The sequence below is a fragment of the Ruditapes philippinarum genome, unplaced genomic scaffold (assembly GCF_026571515.1).
Source record: "Ruditapes philippinarum isolate M1 unplaced genomic scaffold, ASM2657151v2 ctg2259_1_1_1_1, whole genome shotgun sequence".
NCBI classification, from domain to species: Eukaryota; Metazoa; Mollusca; class Bivalvia; order Venerida; family Veneridae; genus Ruditapes; species Ruditapes philippinarum.
This window is the reverse complement of record NW_026866331.1, coordinates 105,831-128,775: the sequence shown is the minus strand read 5'-3', so window position 1 is coordinate 128,775 and position 22,945 is coordinate 105,831. Positions and strand designations below refer to the sequence as shown.

Below are 22,945 nucleotides of genomic sequence, written 5' to 3'. Positions count from 1 at the left end.
TTTGCTCTTATCCACAACACACACACATCTAAACATATGCTTATACAGTGCAGAGTTCTTCTCTTGGGGTTTTTTTTTTGCATTTAAAGTATCCTACAAATATAACAAATAAAACTTGCATATTTATAAGTCATGCTGCAAGTCATGCTGCATTTCATAGTATTGATGCAAATAGGTAGATACATTACACAAATCAGGCGAAATGATGTTAAAATAATGGAATCACATGACCTTTATCCTACTGAATCATTTTGATGATTAAATGGGAGATTTTTCTTCAAAAAGGGAGTTTTTAGAATTTGCAATAAACAAAGAAGAAAATTCTGATATCAAGAAGAGGGAAATTTCTTTAATTTGTGAAAATACACCTTATTTTAAGAAAATCCTTTGATAATATAGCTGCAGAAAGTGGGAGTCTCCCACTAAAAGTGGGAGTTTCACATGTATGGGTTAGCCAAAAGTATAAAGCCTGGAACAATACAAAGCCAGGTCAAACTGCATAGGCGTGCAGGTTAATTGGGCTTGTGATTAAAAAAAAGGGTTGCCTATTTTCAGTTCAAGAATTCTAAGGATAAAAATATCGACTTAGTCTGACATAAATGCTGAACAATGGCCATGTGAATATACTTGTTTTACTTTACTCTCCTTCTTTGTTACACAAATAGCCCAGGTTTTAAGCAAGATTCATTTACTATGACATGTATTTTAAACATTTAAACATTTCGTAAATAAATTACCGTCAGAAATTATTATTTCTATAAGGTGTTCTGTGGTGTGTTCCTTACTGCCATTAACTGTAACAAAACAATAAGAAAATATTTTTTACATGTACTTGATTTCAAAAATCTTACTTCATGCAACATGATGAACAAGCAATTATCATAGTATTGCAAGCAATCCATAAGTCCCCTACCGGTAAGAGCCCAAGCAACATTCTGAAGGGCCATTGGCCATTCACTTATGTTCCTATTTTAAGTAAATTTGTTAAAAAAGTTATTTAAAAGTAATCACAGGAAACAGTTTTTATGTACAGACAGACAGACTGAAGGACACTCTAAAGTTATTTTTTAAACATCCCTGTTATCAAAATATAACATTTTTAAAATCCTATCATGATTGAAGAAGTTGGACTAAAAATAACCAATTTCTCAAAAAAAAGTCTAAGTTCAAAAGGGGCATAATTCTGGAAATAGTCTTGCTAGAGTATTGAACACTCACAAATGTTGAGTGATAATAAGAAACCTTTATATGAAGTTTGAAGAAGATACTTTAAAAAAAAGAAGTTATTAAAAAAAAAACAATGTTTTTTTCATGAAAATTTTAAGTTCAAGGGAGGTAATTCTGATAAATTTTGTGCTAGAGTTGTAAACCTTGTCACATATGATGTGGTTGATGACAAGCAATTTATATTTAAAGTTTGAAGAAAATACCTTAAGAAATAAAGAACTTATAGTGAAAAAACTTAAAAACTAGAATCAGAAATCTTGAAATTCAGTCTATTTGTTGCCATAGCAACCAGAATTTTCAACATAGGAAGATAAGAAAAGGATGTGCATAATTTCCATACTGCCATCTACCCATATGTCAAGTTTCATAAACATATTTTCAGTACTTTTTGTGTTATCACTGGATCCAGGTTATGTGTAAAATTTGCCATATTTTCAGTCTATTTGTTGCCATAGCAACCAGAATTTTCAACATAGGAAGAAAAGAAAAAGATGTGCATAATCTCCATACTACCATCTATCCATATATCAAGTTTCATAAAAATATTTTCAGTACTTTTTGCGTTATCGCGGGATCCAGGTTATGTGTAAAATTTGCCATATTTTCAGTCTATTTGTTGCCATAGCAACCACACTTTTCAACATAGGAAGAAAAGAAAAAGACGTGCATAATCTCCATACTGCCATCTATCCATATATCAAGTTTCATAAAAATATTTTCAGTACTTTTTGCGTTATCGCGGGATCCAGTTTTGTGGACGGACGGACTGACGGACGGACAGACTGACAGACGGACAGACGGACGGAGGGTAAACCTAAAGTCCCCTCCGGTAAACCGGTAGGGGACTAATAAGGTTTACGGAAAATTATACAGATATAGGTTGTTTGTTGGTTGTGTTTTCTTTTTAGTTTGTATTGTCCAACAACATTGATCTGGCTCTCTTGCATTTGACCCTGTAGTTGGTATATTCCGTAAATGTTATAGTAAAACATTTCAAATTAATTCTTGAAAGTAAATTTTAAAAAAAATCATAACATGGTGCTGGTAAGGAATCGAACCAGAGACCTTCAGATCAGTAGTCTAACTTCTAAACCAATACACCTCACATCACTGACGAATGAAGTTAGCAAATATATTGATATATTCGATAGATACTGGTCAGTGTTTATTCAAATGGCATTTACGAAAGTTAATGAAGTGCCAATTGTCTTTTGTAACCATGGTTATATGCTCACATTGAAAATCTGAACTTGATGACCTCTATAGTTTCAATCTAGATTAAAACACACAAGCAAGAGGGTTGATATTGTCCTATAATTCATTGCTAAGTGTACAAGCTACTGGTTCAAATTAAAACTAATTATTTAAACAATTTTAGCTTCAGGCCCTGTCATCAGACTCAAATACATTTTTTTTATCATTTTTGAAGGGGCCCTCCTTAGAATCACTCCAGAGAAATATGATTCAATAAAATGAGTTGTTTTAGACTACAGAAACGTCAGATCATCTTTTCAAAAAAGTTCCTTTTGAGAACTTTAGAGCTTAAACGTGTTAAAAAAAACATTATATAATATAAAATGGGTCAAAGACAGAAAAGGCCGGGTTGCATTTGTATACCAAATATCATGAGGCTGTGATGTTACAAAAAATGTTTACCACTGACCATTAATGTCAAAAATTTAACTAAGTCGGTAAATAGGAAATGAATGATCGACAGATCTGAAAATGGATCCAACAGTATGGGACCACTAGTTAATGTTGTATGCAAAATATCAAAAGGCTGTGATAAGTAGTTGCTGAGAAAATAGTATTACTAACATGAATTACCTATCATTTACCATTAATGTCACAAATTTAACTAAGTCGGTAAACAGGAAGTGGATGAGCGACAGACCTGACCTAAAATGAGATCCCTATGCCAAATATCAAGAGGCTGTGATAAGTACTTACTGAGAAAACTGTTACGCAAATTTCCTACCATCGACAATTCATGTCGAAAATTTAACTTAGTCGAAAAACAGGAAGTAGATGAGCGACAGAACTGATATCAAATCCCACGGTATGGGACCATGTGTCAATGCTGTATGCCAAATATCAAGAGGCTGTGATTAGTACTTGCTGAGAAAACTGTTACCAAAATTTCCTACCATTGACCATTAATGTTGAAAATTTAACTAAGTTGGCAAACAGGAAGTGGATGAGCGACAGACCTGAAATCGAATCCCACAGTATTGGACCATGTGTTGATGTTGTATACCAAATATTAAAAGGCTGTGATAAGTAGTTGCTGTGAAAACTGTTATGAAAGTTTTTCCCCGCCCTCCGCCCACCGCCAGACATTCACCATACTATAACCCGGGTTTGCACCAGTGCAACCCGGTAAAAAATGCTGTAATTAAAAAAAAAACTCAGAAAACTATCTACCTTTTCTGAATCTGTTAATGGCAACTTGTATCTGTTCTTTAGTGAACCCCATTTCCAACAAACTACAATCTGAATTTTACAAAGAAAGTTTTGTAACAAAAGGGCAATTCAATACTTGTTTCTTAGCTATCATGGTCCCAAATTGTTGACGAGGTAACCTGGAATAAAAAGTTAATATGACATATGGGGAAAATTCTACAATCCTTAGATAGGATCAAACAAGTGATTTCAATACAAGTGATTTCAATACATGTTTTACAATGTATATTATCATAAAATGATATTGTAAGAATAAGCCTTGCTGCCTTCCACAAGACAGATTATTGTTAACATGTATTTTGTACTGCATAAAATTATAAATTTAAGTCACTCCACTAAGGTACATTCACATGACATTAGACTGGAAATATTTTTCCAAGATTTATGTTCTAGTTGATGCAGGTATGAGCTAGTGACTTGTGCACACATTTTCAGATCATTTTTGCAGCATTGCAACACTTTTCACTTAAACTGGGCAAGGAATTGCACTATCCATGTTAAATTTATTTCTGATTTTTCCTTTTTTAAGTGGTTCAATTATTGATCTATGTTAAAACTACACATTTTATGTTTTTAGGCTTTTTGATCTCTGAGTGGAGTTAATTCCTAATCAATTAATAAGAAGATTTTTTTTTCATTTATGAGAGAAATTATACTACTTGTACATATACACACCTAGAGAGTTATCTTCTGCGATCATAGCTTGATAGCTTCTTTGTGGGTTGGCTTCACTTCTCCCTGTATTTGTTCTAAAGATGGTTGGAGGGGTCCTTATCTGTTAAGAAAAAAAACCAACAAATCTTCTAGTTTTTAAACAATTCCTTAATCTGCTGAATTTCTAAAATTGATGTGCCAGTTCCTATATATAGGACTGTTATCAAATATCAGGGACATCTTGATGAAATATAAGATTATAGTTGATAAGTGAACATTTATAGAGCCTGATCAGACTACACTGATGTGCAGGCTTGCCTCAATCTTTACTAGTGACATAGGCAACCCCGTGACTGTTGTTTCCAGAAAGGCTTCAAAATGATTGCTGTTTTTTGGTTGGCACAAATTATAACAAAAACATGGTTACTTTGAAGAGTGTTATAAGAGAAAAGAAATATTTACAAACACTTTCTTAAATTCTCAGTATTTATTTCAATAAGAGCCATTAAGTCAGGCGGTTAACAAATACACAGTAAAAACAAATCTTTAAATAGTAAATTAAAGAAAAACAAAATCAAGAAATGTGTCCATAGGACACGGGTGCCCCCACACTCTAATGTTTTGTCAATTTACTGACTCTTGATCTACAATGCAAGACAAGTTGCAAATCTTTTACTAAGTCAAGGGCAAAACTTTACAAATACTAGTACTGAATAAATCCACAAGCAAACCCCCAGGCCCATAACTAAGCATGCTGACAACTTTGTTGTAAACTTTCAGGGCTCAAGGTCAAAGAAGTTATTAATAAATGACAAAGATATGACCAGACATAACCATCAGATGTACTTTTTTGACATTCAAGTAAAATTTCACTTTTTAAACTGTCAAAACGTGATAACTTTTCTTTATGTTCCACAGAAGTATGCCTAGTTATTTCAAATTCATGGATGACAGAATTGATGACTTTATATATTCATCAATGTTCTTTTATGAAATTGCAAATCTTAGAAATCCTAGCATGACCTTGATTTCTAAGCTACAAACTCATCACAAATTGTTTTAAAGAACCATATATTTAAGCAAAGTTATTAGAAAATCGGTCACTGAATGACAAAAAAACACAGACTGGACAAGACTAGCAATGCACTATCACATCATGATTTTGAAATTAAAGTATGAACTTGACCTTTGAGCTGCTGAGCTAAATTTTGTTCATTACATATCATAATATCACATACCTTAATAAGCAGCACATTAAAGATTTATTTTTTTCAAAGTATATCCATGAATAACAAAACAATGCACAAAAGAAGACAATTAATCTAATTTCAATCATCATGTTTGACATGCAAGTGTGACCTTGACCTTTGAACTGGAGACATCCTCATCATGTCTTACACATGCCAAATTATTTTAAAATCCATCCATGAAATGACAACATTGTTGACCAAATACAATCATCAATGCATATTTATGAAAAAAAGTCATGACTTTGGAATACAAGTAAGACATTAACCTTGCAGGTAGGGACCCGATTCATGTGCATGACACATCAATGCTATATTCAACACACTTATGCATAATAATTTTTAAATCTATTCAGGAATAACAATAGTTGACCTGACATGAACATCAGTGGACTTTTATCATGACTTTTGATCTACAAGTGTAACCTTGACATTTGAGCTAGGGATCTAATTGTTGTCCACCACACATTGTCATTATGTCTAACATATTTTTGCATAATAATTTTTAAATCCATCCAGCAATGACAGAATTGTTGATCAGACACCAAGATCAATGCATTTTATAAAAAATTTCCTTTGAAGTCAGAGTGTGACCTTGAGTGTGACCTTGAACTTTGAGCTTTATATCTAGATGTTGCACATGACACATTGCTCGAATATAGGCCACATTTATACAAAATTATTTAAAAATCCAAACATAAATGTCAAAGTTATAGAGCAGAAAAAGTTCAGATGGAAGGACAGACGATACAAAACCTATATGCCTCCCAATTTTTTAGGAGCATAATAACAAAACAATCATCTTTCAACATGGAAGGTTAAAAAACATTAACTTATGTTGTACCTCCTTTTTAGCAGTATTCTTCCTCACTTCATTCACAAATGCTTGCCCTTTCTCTCTCTTCACAAAAGGACAATCCGGGGAATGTCGTGCATGTTCACTCCATGGATTATCACATGCGCTCCATTCTTTTAAAACTTGTCCACATTCGAAACATTGGCATTCGTCGTCGATCTCTACAGTAATGAAATACATAAAAACACGATAGTATTAGTAACAAATGATTGAAGCGACAAAAAAGCAAAGGCCTAGGAGCGTTATTCTCAGATTAGCATTAAATATTAAATAGAACTTTGTGGTCAGGTGAGCTAACACTGCGCTCAACTTTTATAAGTACTTGCCTAGAAATAAGGATAATGTAACTTAACAAGTATTAAAAGTTTCAAAGAATTACCTGAAATGATATAGGAAATATGTGGGGTGGGGGGAGGGTAATCAAAAGCTTGACCAAAAGACACCAACACCCGAGTGAGTAGAATAGCTCTACGTATAATATAAATATAATAAACGAGCTATAAATTAAACATAATATGCTTGTGTAAATAATCATTAAGTATACAAAAGTCATTGAATAAAGAAATTCAATTAACCTCTATAAAAGAAGCCAGCATCTGTTAAAGCTTTTGGGCACTGAACATGGTTATGCTGCCAGTTGTTGAAAGTCCTAAGTCTCCTATCATGTCTTTGATACATAGGAAATCTAGCAGAGGACTCTGAAACTGCTGAAGAAGAAAAGAAATTGTAAAACCAAGCCTAATTAATCGCAGGAGTATCATCAATTCAAGCAATTAACTATTCTTATGCGTTTAACTTTATTTAATTTTTTTTTTTCATTTTACATTAATAGTAAATGAGAAAATAAAATACAATTAACAACTAGATTACATAACTAGAAGGGTTTTAGTCACAAAAACATGTCTCCCCAAACTATGTTGGTCACTTCTGTACTGGTTGGGGATCACCAAAACCGGACAACCACCAAACCCGGACGGCCCCGAAAATGCTTAATTTAGTATTTTCTTTGTTCAGTGGTTGTCAGTCACTTTTTTATCAACAATAAGTGCATGTTTCTTTTAAAATTAAGTAAATGAATTTATTTCAACCTCCGTAAATGGTAATATTTTAATGTCTATTTCAAGAATGTTAACGTTGAAATTCGGGGGTCAAGAAAGCAATGCCTGACCTCATATACCAGCTATAATCACTTGCAGAGTGAATAATAGAATATCCAAAACTTCAGCATTTGTTGCTGACATATTGTATATCATGTTACAAATCAAAAATCAAAACACCCAGGCTTTTATCGGAATTAAATCACATCATGTACATATCTGTCCGGACACATGGTGCTGTAGTGTAGACAATTTAGGTAATTTTGTTACCCTCCTTGTCGAGCCTCAGATATAAGTGTCAATACAATCAGAAATAAACAAACTAGTTTATTAGTTAGGAGAAGAACCTAGCTGAACTGTGTCAAATTTTTTGGTCTTTATGTTAAAAATTATGAAATCTCTACGGAAAAATGTTCCAAAAGTGTCCGGTTGATGGTCTCCGACCAATAAAGTTTGATTGAAATCCCATAGAAGTTTGGCCTGTGAAGGCTGGATAAGATTTTCTATTTTAAGCTCTGGCTACCGTTTTGTGTAGCGCAGCAGAAAATGCCTGCAATGTGCACCACAAGGGATAGTACTGATCACTCCTGTAAAGCAAAGTTGAAATCCAACCAGGAGTTTCACCTGTAAAAGCTGGAAAAGATTTTTCTACTTTTAGCTCTGGCCACCATTTTGGAAGAAAAGCAGAATGTGCCAGTAATGTGCACAACAAGGGATGGTACTGATCACTCCTGCAAAGTTTAGTTGACATCCCACCAGTAGTTGGACCTGTGAAAGTTGCACACAATTTTTCAATTTGAGCTCTGGAGGCCATTTTGTGCAGCAAAGCAGAACGTGCTGATGATGTGCACAATAAGGAATGGTACTGATCACTCCTGTAAAGTTTGGTTGGTTAAAATCCCACCAGTAGTTGACATGTGAAGGCCCAACAAGATTTTTCTATTTCTAGCTCTGGCGGGCTTTTTTGTGCAGCGAAGCAGAACGTGTAGGTGATGTGCACAACAAGGAATGGTACTGATCACTCCTGTAAAGTTTGATTGAAATCCAACCAATAGATTGACCTGAGAAGGCCAGACGAAGATTAATGCAGATGGCAGGACAACCAGACAGACATACTTACGAAATGGTACTTAAATGACTTTTCTGTTGATCTAGCCTTTATAGTCACACATGGACTAACAACTTGAAAACAAGAGAGAACTTTATCTTAACCTTTCTTGTACACTGTCACCATGGAAATGTTTGCGTAAAATTATTTCAAAACTGAACCACTGGTTCAGATGTTTAAATGTGTTATTTTTTCTTTTAATTTTAGACCTTACATACCACATTTCAAAGTTCTAGGTCTTGAGATTTTTGAGAAGAAGTTTTAAGATTTTCATTACTCTACATAAAACTAGTTAGGCGCCTGGTGGGCCCCTTTTGAACCCAGGGGAATAATTTGAACAATCTTCACAAAGGACCACTCATTATATACCAAATATCGAAGCTCTATGCCTATATAACTCAAAGTAAAATTGATGACTCCCTAGAGGGGCCACTTTTAACCCTAGGGGCATTATTTGAACAATCTTTGTGAAGGACCACTAGATGATGTTACATTCCACATATCAAGATATAGGACTTGTACATTTTGACAAGTAGATTTTTTAAGATTTTCCTATCTAACTTTTATAAAATCGATAAGCCCCCTGGCCGGGCCCCTTCAGACCCTAGGGGCTTAATATCAACAATCTTTGTAGAGGACCACTAGATCATGCTACATGTACATACCAAATATCAAGGCTCTAGGCCTTGTGGATTTTGACAAGAAGTGATTTAAAGTTTTTTATATCAATATTAAGACCCCTGGCGGGGCCCTTTTTCATCCTTTGGGCATAATTTGGACAATCTTTGTAGAAGATCACTAAATCATGTTACATACCATATATCAAGGCTTTGTGCCTTGTGGATTTAGACAGGAAGTTTTTTAAGATTCCCTTCATGTATTTAACTTTTTATAAAACTATTGAGCCCCCTGGAAGAGCCCCTAGGGGCAGTATTTGAAGAATCTTTGTAGGGGACCACAAGATGATGTTACATACCAAATATCAAAGCTATAGGCCTTTTAAAGATTTATTTTTAAAAAAAAGGGATCAAAGACAGAAAAGGCCGGGTTGCATTTGTATACCAAATATCATGAGGCCGTTTGTTTGTTTGTGTTGGGTTTTACTTCACATCAACACAGTATAGGTCATATCGCCACGTTCCAGCTTTACTGGTGGAGGAAGACCTCAGGTGCCCTTCTGTGCATTTTTTTCAGGCACGAACGGGCACCCGAGTAGAACCACCGATGTTCCGTAAGCTAGCTGGATGGCTTCCTCACATGAAGAATCCAAAGTCCCTGTCGGGGATTCAAACCCACAGCGGTGAAGGGCAAGTGGTTTGAAGTCAACGACTTTTTTAAAGATTTTAAAACAAGAGGGCCATGATGGCCCTGAGGTCGCTCACCTGTATATAGGCCCCCCCAACCCCCACCCCCCAACGTTGCAGGGCCAATTTAACCCAAGGGCTTTTATTTGCACAAACTTGGTAGACACCCATAAGAAGATGTTTCATGCTAAACATCTAAGCTCTAGCTCATTGGGCTTTTTAAAAGAAGATTTTTTTTAAGTTTTTACTATACACATATAGTTAAAAACAATGACACCCCTGGGGCCGGGCCAGTTTTGACCCCAGGGCTTTTATTTGAACAAACTTGGTAGACACTCACTAGAAGATGTTTCATGCCAAATATCTAAGCTCTAGCTCTTATGGTTTTTTAAAAGAAGATATTTAAAGTTTTTTCTTTCGGTTGCCATGGCAACCAGAGTTCTGCATGGAATTAAATTCTTTGAACAATTTTTAAAGGTGACCACCAAAGGAACATTCCTGTGAAGTTTGGATGAAATTGGCTTAGTGGTTTATGAGGAGATGTCATTTAAAGTAAAAGTTTACGGCCGGACGACGGACGGACGCCGGACGGCCGGACGCCGGACGAAAAGCGATCACAAAAGCTCACCCTGTCACTTTGTGACAGGTGAGCTAAAAAGGGATCAAAGACAGAAAAGGCCAGGTTGCATTTGTATACCATATATCATGAGGCTGTAATGTTACGAAAAATGTTTACCATTGACCATTAATATAAAAACTTTAACTAAGTTGGTAAAAAGGATGTGGATGAGCGACAGACCTGATCTCGAATCCCAAAATATGGGACCACAGGTTAATGCTGTATGCCAAATATCATGAGGCTGTGATGAGTAGTTGCCGAGAAAACTGTTACAAAACTTTCCTACGATTGACCATTAATGTCAAAAATTTAACTAAGACAGTTAACAGGAAGTAGATGATACCTATGTTGCTGAGAAAACTGTAATGGAAATTTTTCCCTGCCCACCCGCTGCCTGCCTGCCCGCCGCCCCACATTCACCATACTATAACCCAAACTAGAACTCCGCGAGTCGGATGTGTCGCCTTGTGAACAATGTAGTTTAGGAGAAATGGCCAGGACAAAAATGAAATAGGAAAAATAACAAAGGGCAATAACTAAAAAATTAATAAGTGCAGTGCACTGCACTTCTTATCAATAAGATCTATCATTCTATGATGTTTCAAGTCCATAGCTTTCATACTTGAGGAGAAATGACCAGGACAAAAATAAAGTAAGAAAATCAACAAAGGGCAATAACTAAAAAAATAAGAAATGTAGAGTATCAGTTCTTATGCACTGCACTTTTTCTTAATCAGATCTATCATCCTATGAAGTTTCAAGTCCATAACTTTTATACTTTCGGAGAAATGGCCTGTACAAAAATTAAGAATGAAAATTAACAAAGGGCCATAACTCAAAAATTAAGAAATGCAGAGTACCGATTATTGTGCACTGCACTTCTTCTTAATGAGATCTATCATCCTATGAAGTTTCAAGTCCATAGCTTTTATACTTAAGGAGAAATGGCCCGGACAAATTAAAGTATGAAAAATAAACAAAGGGCAATAACTCAAAAAATAAGAAATGCAGGGTACCTGTTTTTGTGCACTGCACTTCTTCTTAATGAGACCTATCATCCTATGAAGTTTCAAGTCCATGGCTTTTATACATTAGGAGAAATGGCCCGGACAAAAATAAAGAATGAAAATTAACAAAGGGCAATAACTCAAAATTAGGAAGTGCAGAGTACCGGTTCTTGTGCACTGCACTTCTTCTTAATGAGATCTATCCTCCTATGAAGTTTCAAGTCCACAGCTTTTTATAGTTGAAGAGAAATGGCCCGGACAAAATTAAAGTATGAAAATTAACAAAGGGCAATAACTCAAAAAATAAGAACTGCAGAGTACCAGTCCCTGTGCACTGCACTTCGGGTTATTGAAAGAAGCATGCATACCAAGTTTGAAGTCAATCAGACTTATAGTGACTGAGTTATGCTCCGAACAAGCTTTAGGGGACGCCGACAACGACGCCGCCGCCGACGCCGCCGACAAAAGTAACCCCTATATGTCACCTTTTCAAGGCGACACAAAAACTATGACCAAAAATCCAGGAACCCCAATGGACAAGCCAATTTTGACCCTAGGGGCATAATTTGAACAAGAAGCGCCGCAATGCCACGAAAACCAAGTTTTCAATGACCAAGTTTTGATGTGACAGCAATCAATAGGTCAAAGTGCACTAAAGTTATTGAGTAGAAGCTGAAAATTCAATTGTAAGCAAATGACCTTGACCTTGCTGCCATGTATTTAAGTGGCAATCCAAAGCTGCCAGACAGCAAGTTTGGTGTCAAAGCAAACTCAAGTTATTACATGTAAACTAAATACATAAACCTTGATCACAGACACCTGGGTAGCAATCCAAAGCTGCCTCTTGATATAAGCTACCCATTCATCAAGTTTGGTGTCAATAGGCCAAAGCAAACACAAGTTATTAAGCAGAAACTGAATTTCTATTTTTAATATCAGTAACCTTGACCTTGACCACTGACATCTGGGTAGCAATCCCAAGCTGCCTTTTGATATTACCTACCCATACACCAAGTTTGGTGTCAATAGGCCAAAGCAAACTCAAGTTATTGAGCTGAAACTGAATTTCTCTTTTAGTAACAGTGACCTTGATCACAGACACCTGGGTAGCAATCCCAAGCTGCCTCTTGATATAAGCTACGTACACACCAAGTTTGGTGTCAATAGGCCAAAACAAACTCAAACAAGATATGTTTGTAAAACATGTATGCCCCCTATCAGCAGCCAATTAGTCATGTGATAAGGTTATTATGCATGACTTCTGACCCAGTGATCAAACAATTAATAAGGGTTATCATGTATCTACTGGTCATGACCTTAACCTTTGACCCCTTGACCCAAAACTCAATAGGGGTCATCTGCTGGTCACGACCAATCATCATACAAAGTTTGAAGTTCCTAGGCCTAAGCGTTTTTAGTTAATTGATCAGAAACCGTTTTTACCTACAAGGTCAATGTGACCTTGACCTTTGACCCCTTGACCCTAAAATCAATAGGTCATCTGCTGGTCATGACCAATCACCATACCAAGTTTGAAGTTCCTAGGCCTAAGGGTTCTTTAGTTATTGATCGGAAACCATTTTAACATACAAGGTCAATGTGACCTTGACCTTTGACCCCAAAATCAATAGGCGTCATCTGCTGCTCATGACCAATCACCATGCCAAGTTTGAAGTTCCTAGGCCGAAGCGTTCTTTAGTTATTGATCAGAAACCGTTTTTACTTACAATGTCAATGTGACCTTGACCTTTGACCCCTTGATCCCAAAATCAATAGGGGTAATCTGCTGGTCATGAAAAATCACCATACCAAGTTTGAAGTTCCTAGGCCCAAGCGTTCTTAAGTTATTGATCAGAAACCGTTTTTACTTACAAGGTCAATGTGACCTTGACCTTTGACCCCTTGACCCAAAACTCAATAGGGGTCATCTGCTGGTCACGACCAATCATCATACAAAGTTTGAAGTTCCTAGGCCTAAGCGTTTTTAGTTAATTGATCGGAAACCGTTTTTACCTACAAGGTCAATGTGACCTTGACCTTTGACCCCTTGACCCCAAAATCAATAGGTCATCTGCTGGTCATGACCAATCACCATACCAAGTTTGAAGTTCCTAGGCCTAAGGGTTCTTAAGTTATTGATTGGAAAGTATTTTTACCTACAAGGTCAATGTGACCTTGCCCTTTGACCCCTTAACCCCAATATCAATAGGGCTCATCTGCTGGTCATGACCAATCACCATACCAAGTTTGAAGTTCCTAGGCCTAAGGGTTCTTTAGTTATTGATCAGAAACCATTTTTACCTAAGAGGTCAATGTGACCTTGACCTTTGACCCCTTGACCCCAAAATCAATAGGGGTCATCTACTGATTATGACCAATCACCATATCAAGTTTGAAGTCCCTAGGCCTAAGGGTTCTTTCGCTATTGATCGGAAACCATTTTTACCTTTTTCTGACAGAGCTTTTAGCACGATAGGACCAAAATTGTGGAATGAACTACCTATTAATATGAGAAAATGTGAATCTGTTGAAATTTTCAAAAGACAACTGAAATCATTTTACTTCAAGGACTTTTTTGCACTTTTTTAAGTGACGCTGAAGGCATTGTCTGTTCCTAATTGTTTTGTGCATGTTTGTATATTTCTAGTGTTTTTATTATTTTCATTGTATAATAATATAATAAAGTCTAGCCCATGTGTTATCATGTGCAGGGGTGCAGGGGTGTAGATTGTTACATGTTGGTGGGGATTGACCCAATCACTGAGACCGTCGCACTGCTGGGAGTATTGTGTATGGTAGCACTGGGAGTAGCACATATAAGGTATATAGCTGTACAACGCCATTGAATATGTATTTTATATGTAGAAATAGGCGTTAAATCAAGTTTTCAAGTTTCAAGTTTCAAGTTTACCTACAAGGTCAATGTGACCTTGACCTTTGACCCCTTAACCCCAAAATCAATAGGGGTCATCTACTGATCATGACCAATCACCATACCAAGTTTGAAGTTCCTAGGCCTTAAGGTTCTTTAGTTATTGATCGGAAACCGTTTTTGCTTACAAGGTCAATGTGACCTTGACCTTTGACCCCTTGACCCCAAAATCAATAGGGGTCATCTACTGGTCATGACCAATCACCATACCAAGTTTGAAGTTCCTAGGCCCAAGGGTTCTTTAATTATCACTCGGAAACCATTTGGTCTACGGACCGACGGACCGACAAGTGCAAAGCAATATACCCCCTTTTCTTCGAAATGGGGGCATAATTATTGAGCGGAACCTAAAGTTGAAGCCTGAACGCCCACCCGCCCGCCGGCTTCGGCATAACAATAACCCGGTTTTTGTTGAAAACCTGGTTATCAATCTTTATGGAGGACTACTAGATCATGTTACATGCCAAATATCAAGGCTGTATGACCTTGTGTATTTAGACAAGACGATTTCCCTATATAACTTTATATAAAACTGATGAAGCCCCTGGGGGGGCCCTTTGAATGGGACCAATTTTAACCCAAGGGCTTTTATTTGCACAAACTTGGTAGACACCCATTAGAAGATGTTTCATGCTATATATCTTAGCTCTAGTTCTTTGGTTTTTTTAAAAAGATTTTTTAAGTTTTTACTGTAGTGGGGCCAATTTTAACCCTAGGGCTTTTATTTGAACAAACTTGATAGACACCCACTAGAAGATCCTTGATGCACAATATCTAAGCTCTAGCTTTTTGGGTTTTTTAAAAGAAGATTTTTTTTAAGTTTTTACTATATACAAATAAGGAAAATCAATAACCCCCTGGGGTGGGCCAATTTTGACCCCAGGGCATTTATTTGAACCAATTTGGTAGACATTGACTAGACGATGTTTCATGTTAAATATTTAACCTCTAGTTCTTTCGGTTTTCTATAAGAAGATTTTTTAAATTTTTCTTTCAGTTGCAATGGCAACCAGAGTTCTGCATGGAATTTAATTCTTTGAACAATTTTTAAGGTTGACTACCAAAGGACCATTCCTGTGAAGTTTGGATGAAATTGGCTTAGTGGTTTATGAGGAGATGTCGTTTAAAGTAAAAGTTTACGGACGGACGGCGGTCAGACCCAAGACGAAAAGCGATCACAATAGCTCACCATGTCACTTTGTGACAGGGGAGCTAAAAGCGAAATAATTAGGATCAAAGAGAATTTACTGTTTTCCAGGTAACACAAGTACCTCTGGGTTTGTACGGATGGATGGACAGACAGATCGCGAAGGCAAAAACAATATCCGAATAAATTTGGGAGACATCATTATATAACTATATGTTTCTCTCTAACTTAGTACCTGGTGGAAGGTGTACATTCTGAGCTGTCTGATTTGGGGGAGGGCCAGGTGCTGTGGCATAACCTCGCGTGAAAGAGCTGCTGTCATTGCATGTCTGGTAGCTGCCTACAATACCAATGTCACCAATATTCACTGTAATCAAAGGCAAAGGTAAAAAGCACATTATCAAGGTTTATAGACTAAAAAATTTACTGAAAGTTCAGACAGAAGTCAAAATATGTTATTTTTTTTTCTTAATCTGGGATCATGCTAATCTGATACTAATTTGTGAAAAGATATCAAAGAGTGTAAATTTACATAATGACAGATATTCTTAGCAAGTACCATGCATAGCTCAAGTGTTACACATTTGGAGTTACATGTGACAAAAATCTAAAAATGCAATTATTGCTTAATCAGGGAGTAACCCCACTAAACTTCCATAAATTTGCATCAAAACCACCACATGCATTAGTAAAAATGCTGGTAAACTGTTCCTAGAAAGTTTCATAACTTTAGCATACTTTTAGAGTTTCAATTAGCAACATTATCCGGTCTATGGAAGAACAGCATGACAAAGTTATGGATTGACAAAGGGAAATGTATATGCATCCATCTATAATATAGGGGAAATAAAGATACAATAGAAATAAATGCATACTAGGTGGCAAATAAGCAGCTTTGTACAATGTTTCTTCTGCTCCAGCTTGTGAAACTCCTCCAGTAGCCCCATCATTTATTCCTCTAGCCACTCGTTCTTCTTGTTGTCCAAGTTCCATTCTTTCCAAAGGGAGCATTGACTCCATTGTAATACTATCTCCTCCAATGCTGTATGGTGATGGAACACTTGGTCTTTGATCAGAAATTTGGTCCCGATCATTTGTAATGGCCCCTAAAAAAACAATCGAAAAGGTGTTAATAATATCCTCCCTGATAACCATTCATAGCTTCAAGCAGGGCAGTCAAAAATTAAGGGCCAGACAACAACTAGAACTATCACTAATGTTGATTCATACTCCCACCTGCCACCTTTACTATTTGAAAAAAAAGTTGTTTGAAGCTAAATTTGAACTTGACCTATATTTTATGATATTTCATCTTGTACCAATTATTGAAATTAATTGTCTTGCTAAAAAAAAGTGTCATCATCGCCTAACCATTATTTAAGTAAGAAAAAATACCGTTACCCATTGTTCTCCTAGTCACACAAGTACCTCTCAATTTGAACAGACAGACAGATGGAGCCTATTTCTATATTTTTTTTTCATTTTTTTTTAAAAGGCGGGGGGACAATTTTTATAGACATGAAGCCTTTCACCATTAAAATTCGAATGATAAATTAAGTGATACCATTATCTAATACATATTGGCTAATGAGTTATTCTAAAAAATAATGGAAAAAAAAAACAATTTTAAGTTCAATCAGATGAGGAAATCATCATTTGGCATCATTGAATCATGAATTTTCATTTAAGGAAAAATATGGGACAAAAGTAAAAAGAAACCAAGTTTAAAAAATCAATGACCCCCTGGGGCGGGGCCAATTTTGATCCCGGGGCTTTTATTTGAACAAACTTGGTAGACACCCATTAGAAGATGTTTCATGCTAAATATTTTAGCTCTAGCTCTTTGGGTTCTTTAAAAGAAGATTTTTTAAATTTTTACTATATGCATATAGGGAAAATCAATGACCCCCTGGGGCGGGGCCAATTTTGACCCCAGGGCTATAATTTGAACAATCTTGCTAGACATTCACTACACAATGTTTCATGCAAAATATTTAACCTCTAGCCTTTGTCAATTAAAGAAGATGATTTTTTAAAGTTTTTACTATATACATGTAAGAAAAACCTATGACCCCTGGGGCGGGGCTAATTTTGACACTAGAGGCAAAATTTGAACAACTTTGGTAGAGTACCTATAGATGATATCATATACCAAATATCAAAGCTCAAAGGCTTGTACCTTCAGGCAATAAGATTTTTAAATTTTTTACTCTATGTACATAGTGAAAATCAATGACCACCGGGGCAGGGCCAATTTTGACCCCAGGGCTATAATTTGAACAATCTTGGCAGAGGTTCACTACAAAATGTTTCATGCAAAATATCTAACCTCCTAAGCCTTTGTCAATTTCGAGAAGATGATTTTTAAGGTTTTACTATATACATATAAGGAAAAATTATAACCCCCGTGGCGCTAATTTTGAAGCTAGAGGTAAAATTTGAACAACATTGGCAGAGTACCTATAGATGATATCATATACCAGATATCAAAGCTCTAAGCCTTGTACCTTCAGACAAGAAGGTATTTAAGTTTTTACTATATGTACATATAGTGAAAATGAATGACCCCAGGGGTGGGGCCAATTTTGACCCCAGGTCTATAATTTGAACAATCTTGGTAGAGGTCTACCAGACTATGCCTTATGCAAAATATCTATGCTATAGGCCATGCGGGTCTTTACAAGAAATTTTTTTTTAAATTTATTCTTATAATTTCTTTTGGTTGCCATGGCAAACAGGTTGTTGCATGGAATGAAATTCTTTGAACAACTATGGAAGCCCTTCACCCAAGGATCAATCCTACCAAGTTTGGTTGAAATTGGACTAGTGGTTTTTCACAAAAAGATTTTTAAGTTCACTATATAATCTATATAACACACATACAAACACACACAGGTAAATTGCTATATGCCATCGCATCACAGATGCTGCGGTGGCATTAAACAAGCGAACCCCAAGATGCATAACTACACAGTCATGCTGACCAACATTCTTGAATACTTTCCATTTTCAGTACTACTGGTCAAATACTTTTTAAGCTATGCATGAACAAGTCTTTAATTTATTTTGTCAAGGGCAATAACTAACAAAACAGAAAAAAAAATTGACTTGCAAAACCCAAGGTGCACATCTTCAATGATGTTGATCATATTTCCTGTTGGTTGATTCTAACTCAAGCATACAAGGTACACACAGCACATTATTTTGGAATGGTTTTTACTATGTCAAGGGCAATTACTCTACAAATACTCAATAAATCCAAAATCAAACCCCCAGGTGTACAACTTCATATGCGAACAACATTTCTGTAAAGTTTTATGACTTTAGATCAAATACTTTTGAGATATACATGCTCAAGTTGAAAATTGCTAATTTTTACTATTTATAGGGCAATTACTCTAAATAAATCCACAACCAAACCCCTGGTGCACAATAACACATGCTAATCAACATTCCTGTAAAGTTTCATGACTACAGGTCAAACACTTTTTGAGCTACTTGCAACACAAGTTGAAAAATTCTAATTTTTACTAAGTCAGGGGCAATAACTCTACAAATACTGAATAAATCCACACGCAAACACCCAGGTATACAACTACATATGCTGACCAATATTTCTGTAAAGTTTCATGACACTAGGTCAAATACTTTTTGAGCTACATGCGACACGGGAACAGACAGACGTACTTACGAAACAGTACCTTCCATGTCAACAGGCTCAATCAAACCTAGCCTGCAACATTTTCAATTATGCCGTTTTGGACTTTCTTTAGGGCCTCTTATTTTCTCTACTTTATGTGACTTCCTTCTATCTTTCTAGCCATTTTTAGTCACACAATGTCTAAAAAAAAGACACACAAGTAAAAACGGAATGTATAGGATCAAAGAAAATGTACAGTTACCCATTGTTCTCCAAGTCACACCTCTGGTTTTGTACAGAGGGAAGCATGAACAAAGGAAAATCTAAATGCCCCCCCCCCCCTATAGTGTGGGCATAAAACCCCTATGAGCTCTGAACAAGGGTTTTTCAATCAGCTCTTAGTGTGACCTTGACTTTGTCCTAGAGAACTGGTTCATGCATGGAGCAATTCCTTTCACCCAAATCTGAATATTTCATCATCTTTAGTAACCTTGACCAATCATATATTGACCTAAATTATATGTTTGACAGCCAAGGTCACGATAATGACAATTTGTGTTACAATCTCTCAATAAATGATGACTAAATGGTCTCTATTTATGTCCTGAACTTCGACCTCTATTTGTGACCTTGACCTTGGCCACAGGGACATGAATTTAGAGCTTGACACTCCAACTCACAGGTTATCTTGAATTCCCTCAATGCGTGTAGAAATTTTGCTCCACACAAGCATTTTTAATGACCTCTCAGTATGACCTTGACCTTTGACTTAAAGACCGGCTTTATATGTGTGTCAGGGCTTCTCATTGTCATTAACATTTCTATGAAGTTTCATTAAATTCCTCCATGCATGTAGGAGATATGCTCCAAACAAAGTCGTCCAAACCCCTGCCACAGGCATTTCAATAATACATCCTATTTTTCAAACAAGAGTATAAAAAAAGGTTTGTTTGTTTGATTGGGTAAATTGATATCACAAGACACATTTTAGGTCATATGGCGATGCGTCATCATAACTAGTGAAGAAAGACATCAGGTGCTGCTCTGTGCACCTCCGTTATTCCATAAGGTAGCTGGATAGCTTCCTCACATGAAAGAATCCAAAGTTCCTGTCGGGATCCATACCATTAACTGTGAGAGGGCAAGTGGTTTAAAGTCAACGACCTTAATCATTCAGCCACGGACGCCCCACATATAAAGGTCATCGGCTGCTAATTTTCAGACCAGTTGGGACAATGACTTGGAAATTTCAAATCACAGAATATCAAACCCGCAGAAATAAGTACTTATATGGGTTTCTTGGGGAAAGGTAGGAAGTTTTACAATAGGTTACAGTGAAAAAAATTCTGATTATTAATTCAGTGATGTTTTTATGTGGTTAAAATATCTTTTTGCTTTAAAAGCAAGGGGTCAGAGGATGGGGTAATAAGATAACCACAGTTTGAGTTATGTATCTGTTCATCCTATCCACAGACAAACTGACATGGGACTGCTATATTTGTGCTTGTTTGGGAACATAATTTTAGTAACAGTATACATACCATTTGACTGTCTTGTATCTTGATTTCCCTGGAATAAAATACAAGAGCGATCAGTAATCACATGTGTCGCCTCATGATGGCCAATTTCATGTTGGGACAAATTTTGTGACAGACGGACAGACAGACGGACAGTGCACAACTAGACTAACCACTTTGTACTGATCATTCCTGTAAAATTTGGATAAAATTGCACCAGTAGTTTATGAGGAGTAGTCCGGACAAGCTTTTGCGTATCTGGCAACACAAAGAAAAAAACACCTTTTTATCAAAGGGCCATAACTCGGCCAAAAATCATTCAACCGGAAAACCCGTGCAATATGCGCAAGGACTTGAGCTACAGATCAATCCTGTAAAGTTTCATTGAAATTGCATAAGTGGTATAAGAGAAGTAGTCTGGACAAACTTTAAAAATAAAAATTATTAAAGGGCCATAACTCAAACAAAAATCATTGAACCGGAAAATGCTGACAATGTGCACAACTAGACTTGGTACTGATCATTCCTGTAAAGTTTGGATGAAATTGCACCAGTAGTTTATGATGAGTAGTCCGGACAAGCTTTTGTGTATCTGGCAACACACAGAAAAAGAAACCTTTTAATCAAAGGGCCATAACTCGGCCAAAAATCATTCAACCGGAAAACCCGTGCAATATGCGCAAGGACTTGAGCTACAGATCAATCCTGTAAAGTTTCATTGAAATTGCATTAGTGGTATAAGAGAAGTAGTCCGGACAAACTTTAAAATTAAAAATTATTAAAGGGCCATAACCAGACCTGGGGTAATCATTAACTGTAATCACTGATTTTTTAATTGATTACATGATTACACTGTAATCATCATGTAATTGATTACCTTGCTCAAAACTGATTACATTAATTGTAATTAATCAATTACAGCTTAAATTCAGTCAGTAATTATGATTACATTTTGATTGACTTTGATTACTTCCAGATTTAACAGGAAACTATTTAAGTTCAAAGGATGCCTTTATTTTACATTATACAGTTTAACTTTTGTTTTTTAGTTATACAGTAAAAATCCTCAATTAGACTAAAAAAGGTTTATATTCTTATCATTGCTTACATACAGTGTACTTTAAGACCATGGTCTACTTTAGTCATTTTGTATGAATAAACAATATATTTATTTGTACCTACAAATACAATATAAAAGAAACTAACAAATAATGCTTTGATATTAAATCTGATAAAAGGAAAACATATTTCTGGAGAAATTTAATGTCAAATTTACAGTATCACTTATTATATGATGTACATAAATCAAATGAAAATTTAAATTTTCAAAAAATAAATGTGCTGAAAGCAACAATGTACCACTCTAAAATTGACCTTCTCACCTTATTTCATACAATAACCCAATAATTACAGTTTTTCACACCTTGTGAAATCAAGTGTCGTGCTAAAGAGCATTCAAGCAGATCATAACAACAAATTAAGAGGAAGATAGGTGTTGACTTTAATATCATTGGTCTCAATAGTCACATTAAAATTAAAACAAAAATTTGGACTGACTAATTATGGTGGTCTTAAAAGTGAATAAGCAGATGGTTAAATATGGATCATGAAACCATTGACTTAAAGAATCTTTTTTAAAAATGGTCTTACTAACAGGTTGGTCTAATAATTCTGGGGTGGTCTAATGTACATTCAATGTAATCAATTATCAATCAATTACTCTCTTAAAGTAATTGTAATTCAATTGATTACAGAGGCAAGTGTGAGTAATCAATCTTAATCAATTACAATAAAATCTGAAAGTAATTGTAATTTAATCAATTACTGATCAATGTAATCATCCCCAGGTCTGGCCATAACTCTGACAAAAATCATTGAACCGGAAAATCCTGACAATATGCACAACTAGACTTGGTACTGATCATTCCTGTAAAGTTTGGATGAAATTGCACCAGTAGTTTATGAGGAGTAGTCCAGACAAGTTTTGTGACGGACGGATGGACAGACGTACGGATGGACGGACAGACAGACGGACAGACAGACGACGGAGAAGTGATCCCTAAATGTCGCCACTACTCCGTAGAGGCGACACAAAAATGACAATATCATAATATTTAAATAAACAAG

General features: G+C 36.0%; 1 protein-coding gene across 8 annotated transcripts in view; it reads right to left on the bottom strand.

The window, feature by feature from the left end:
* The window catches only part of LOC132732182 (uncharacterized), a 66,403-nt gene that overhangs the window by 5,904 nt on the left and 37,554 nt on the right, over nt 1–22,945 (bottom strand). For 3 of the 8 annotated variants that reach the window (XM_060718554.1, XM_060718558.1, XM_060718555.1), the window contains exons 6-13: nt 20,843–20,870; nt 16,537–16,767; nt 15,897–16,028; nt 7,023–7,154; nt 6,436–6,608; nt 4,366–4,465; nt 3,652–3,720; nt 738–794 (exon numbers count right to left, since the gene is read on the bottom strand). In XM_060718554.1, the coding sequence (XP_060574537.1) occupies nt 738–794; nt 3,652–3,720; nt 4,366–4,465; nt 6,436–6,608; nt 7,023–7,154; nt 15,897–16,028; nt 16,537–16,767; nt 20,843–20,870 (922 nt within the window). Of the gene's footprint in view, nt 1–737; nt 795–2,427; nt 2,501–3,651; nt 3,810–4,365; nt 4,466–6,435; nt 6,609–7,022; nt 7,155–15,896; nt 16,029–16,536; nt 16,768–20,842; nt 20,871–22,945 lie in introns of those variants that run through there. The other 5 variants (XM_060718557.1, XM_060718559.1, XM_060718560.1 and 2 more) reach the window with 5 other exon arrangements.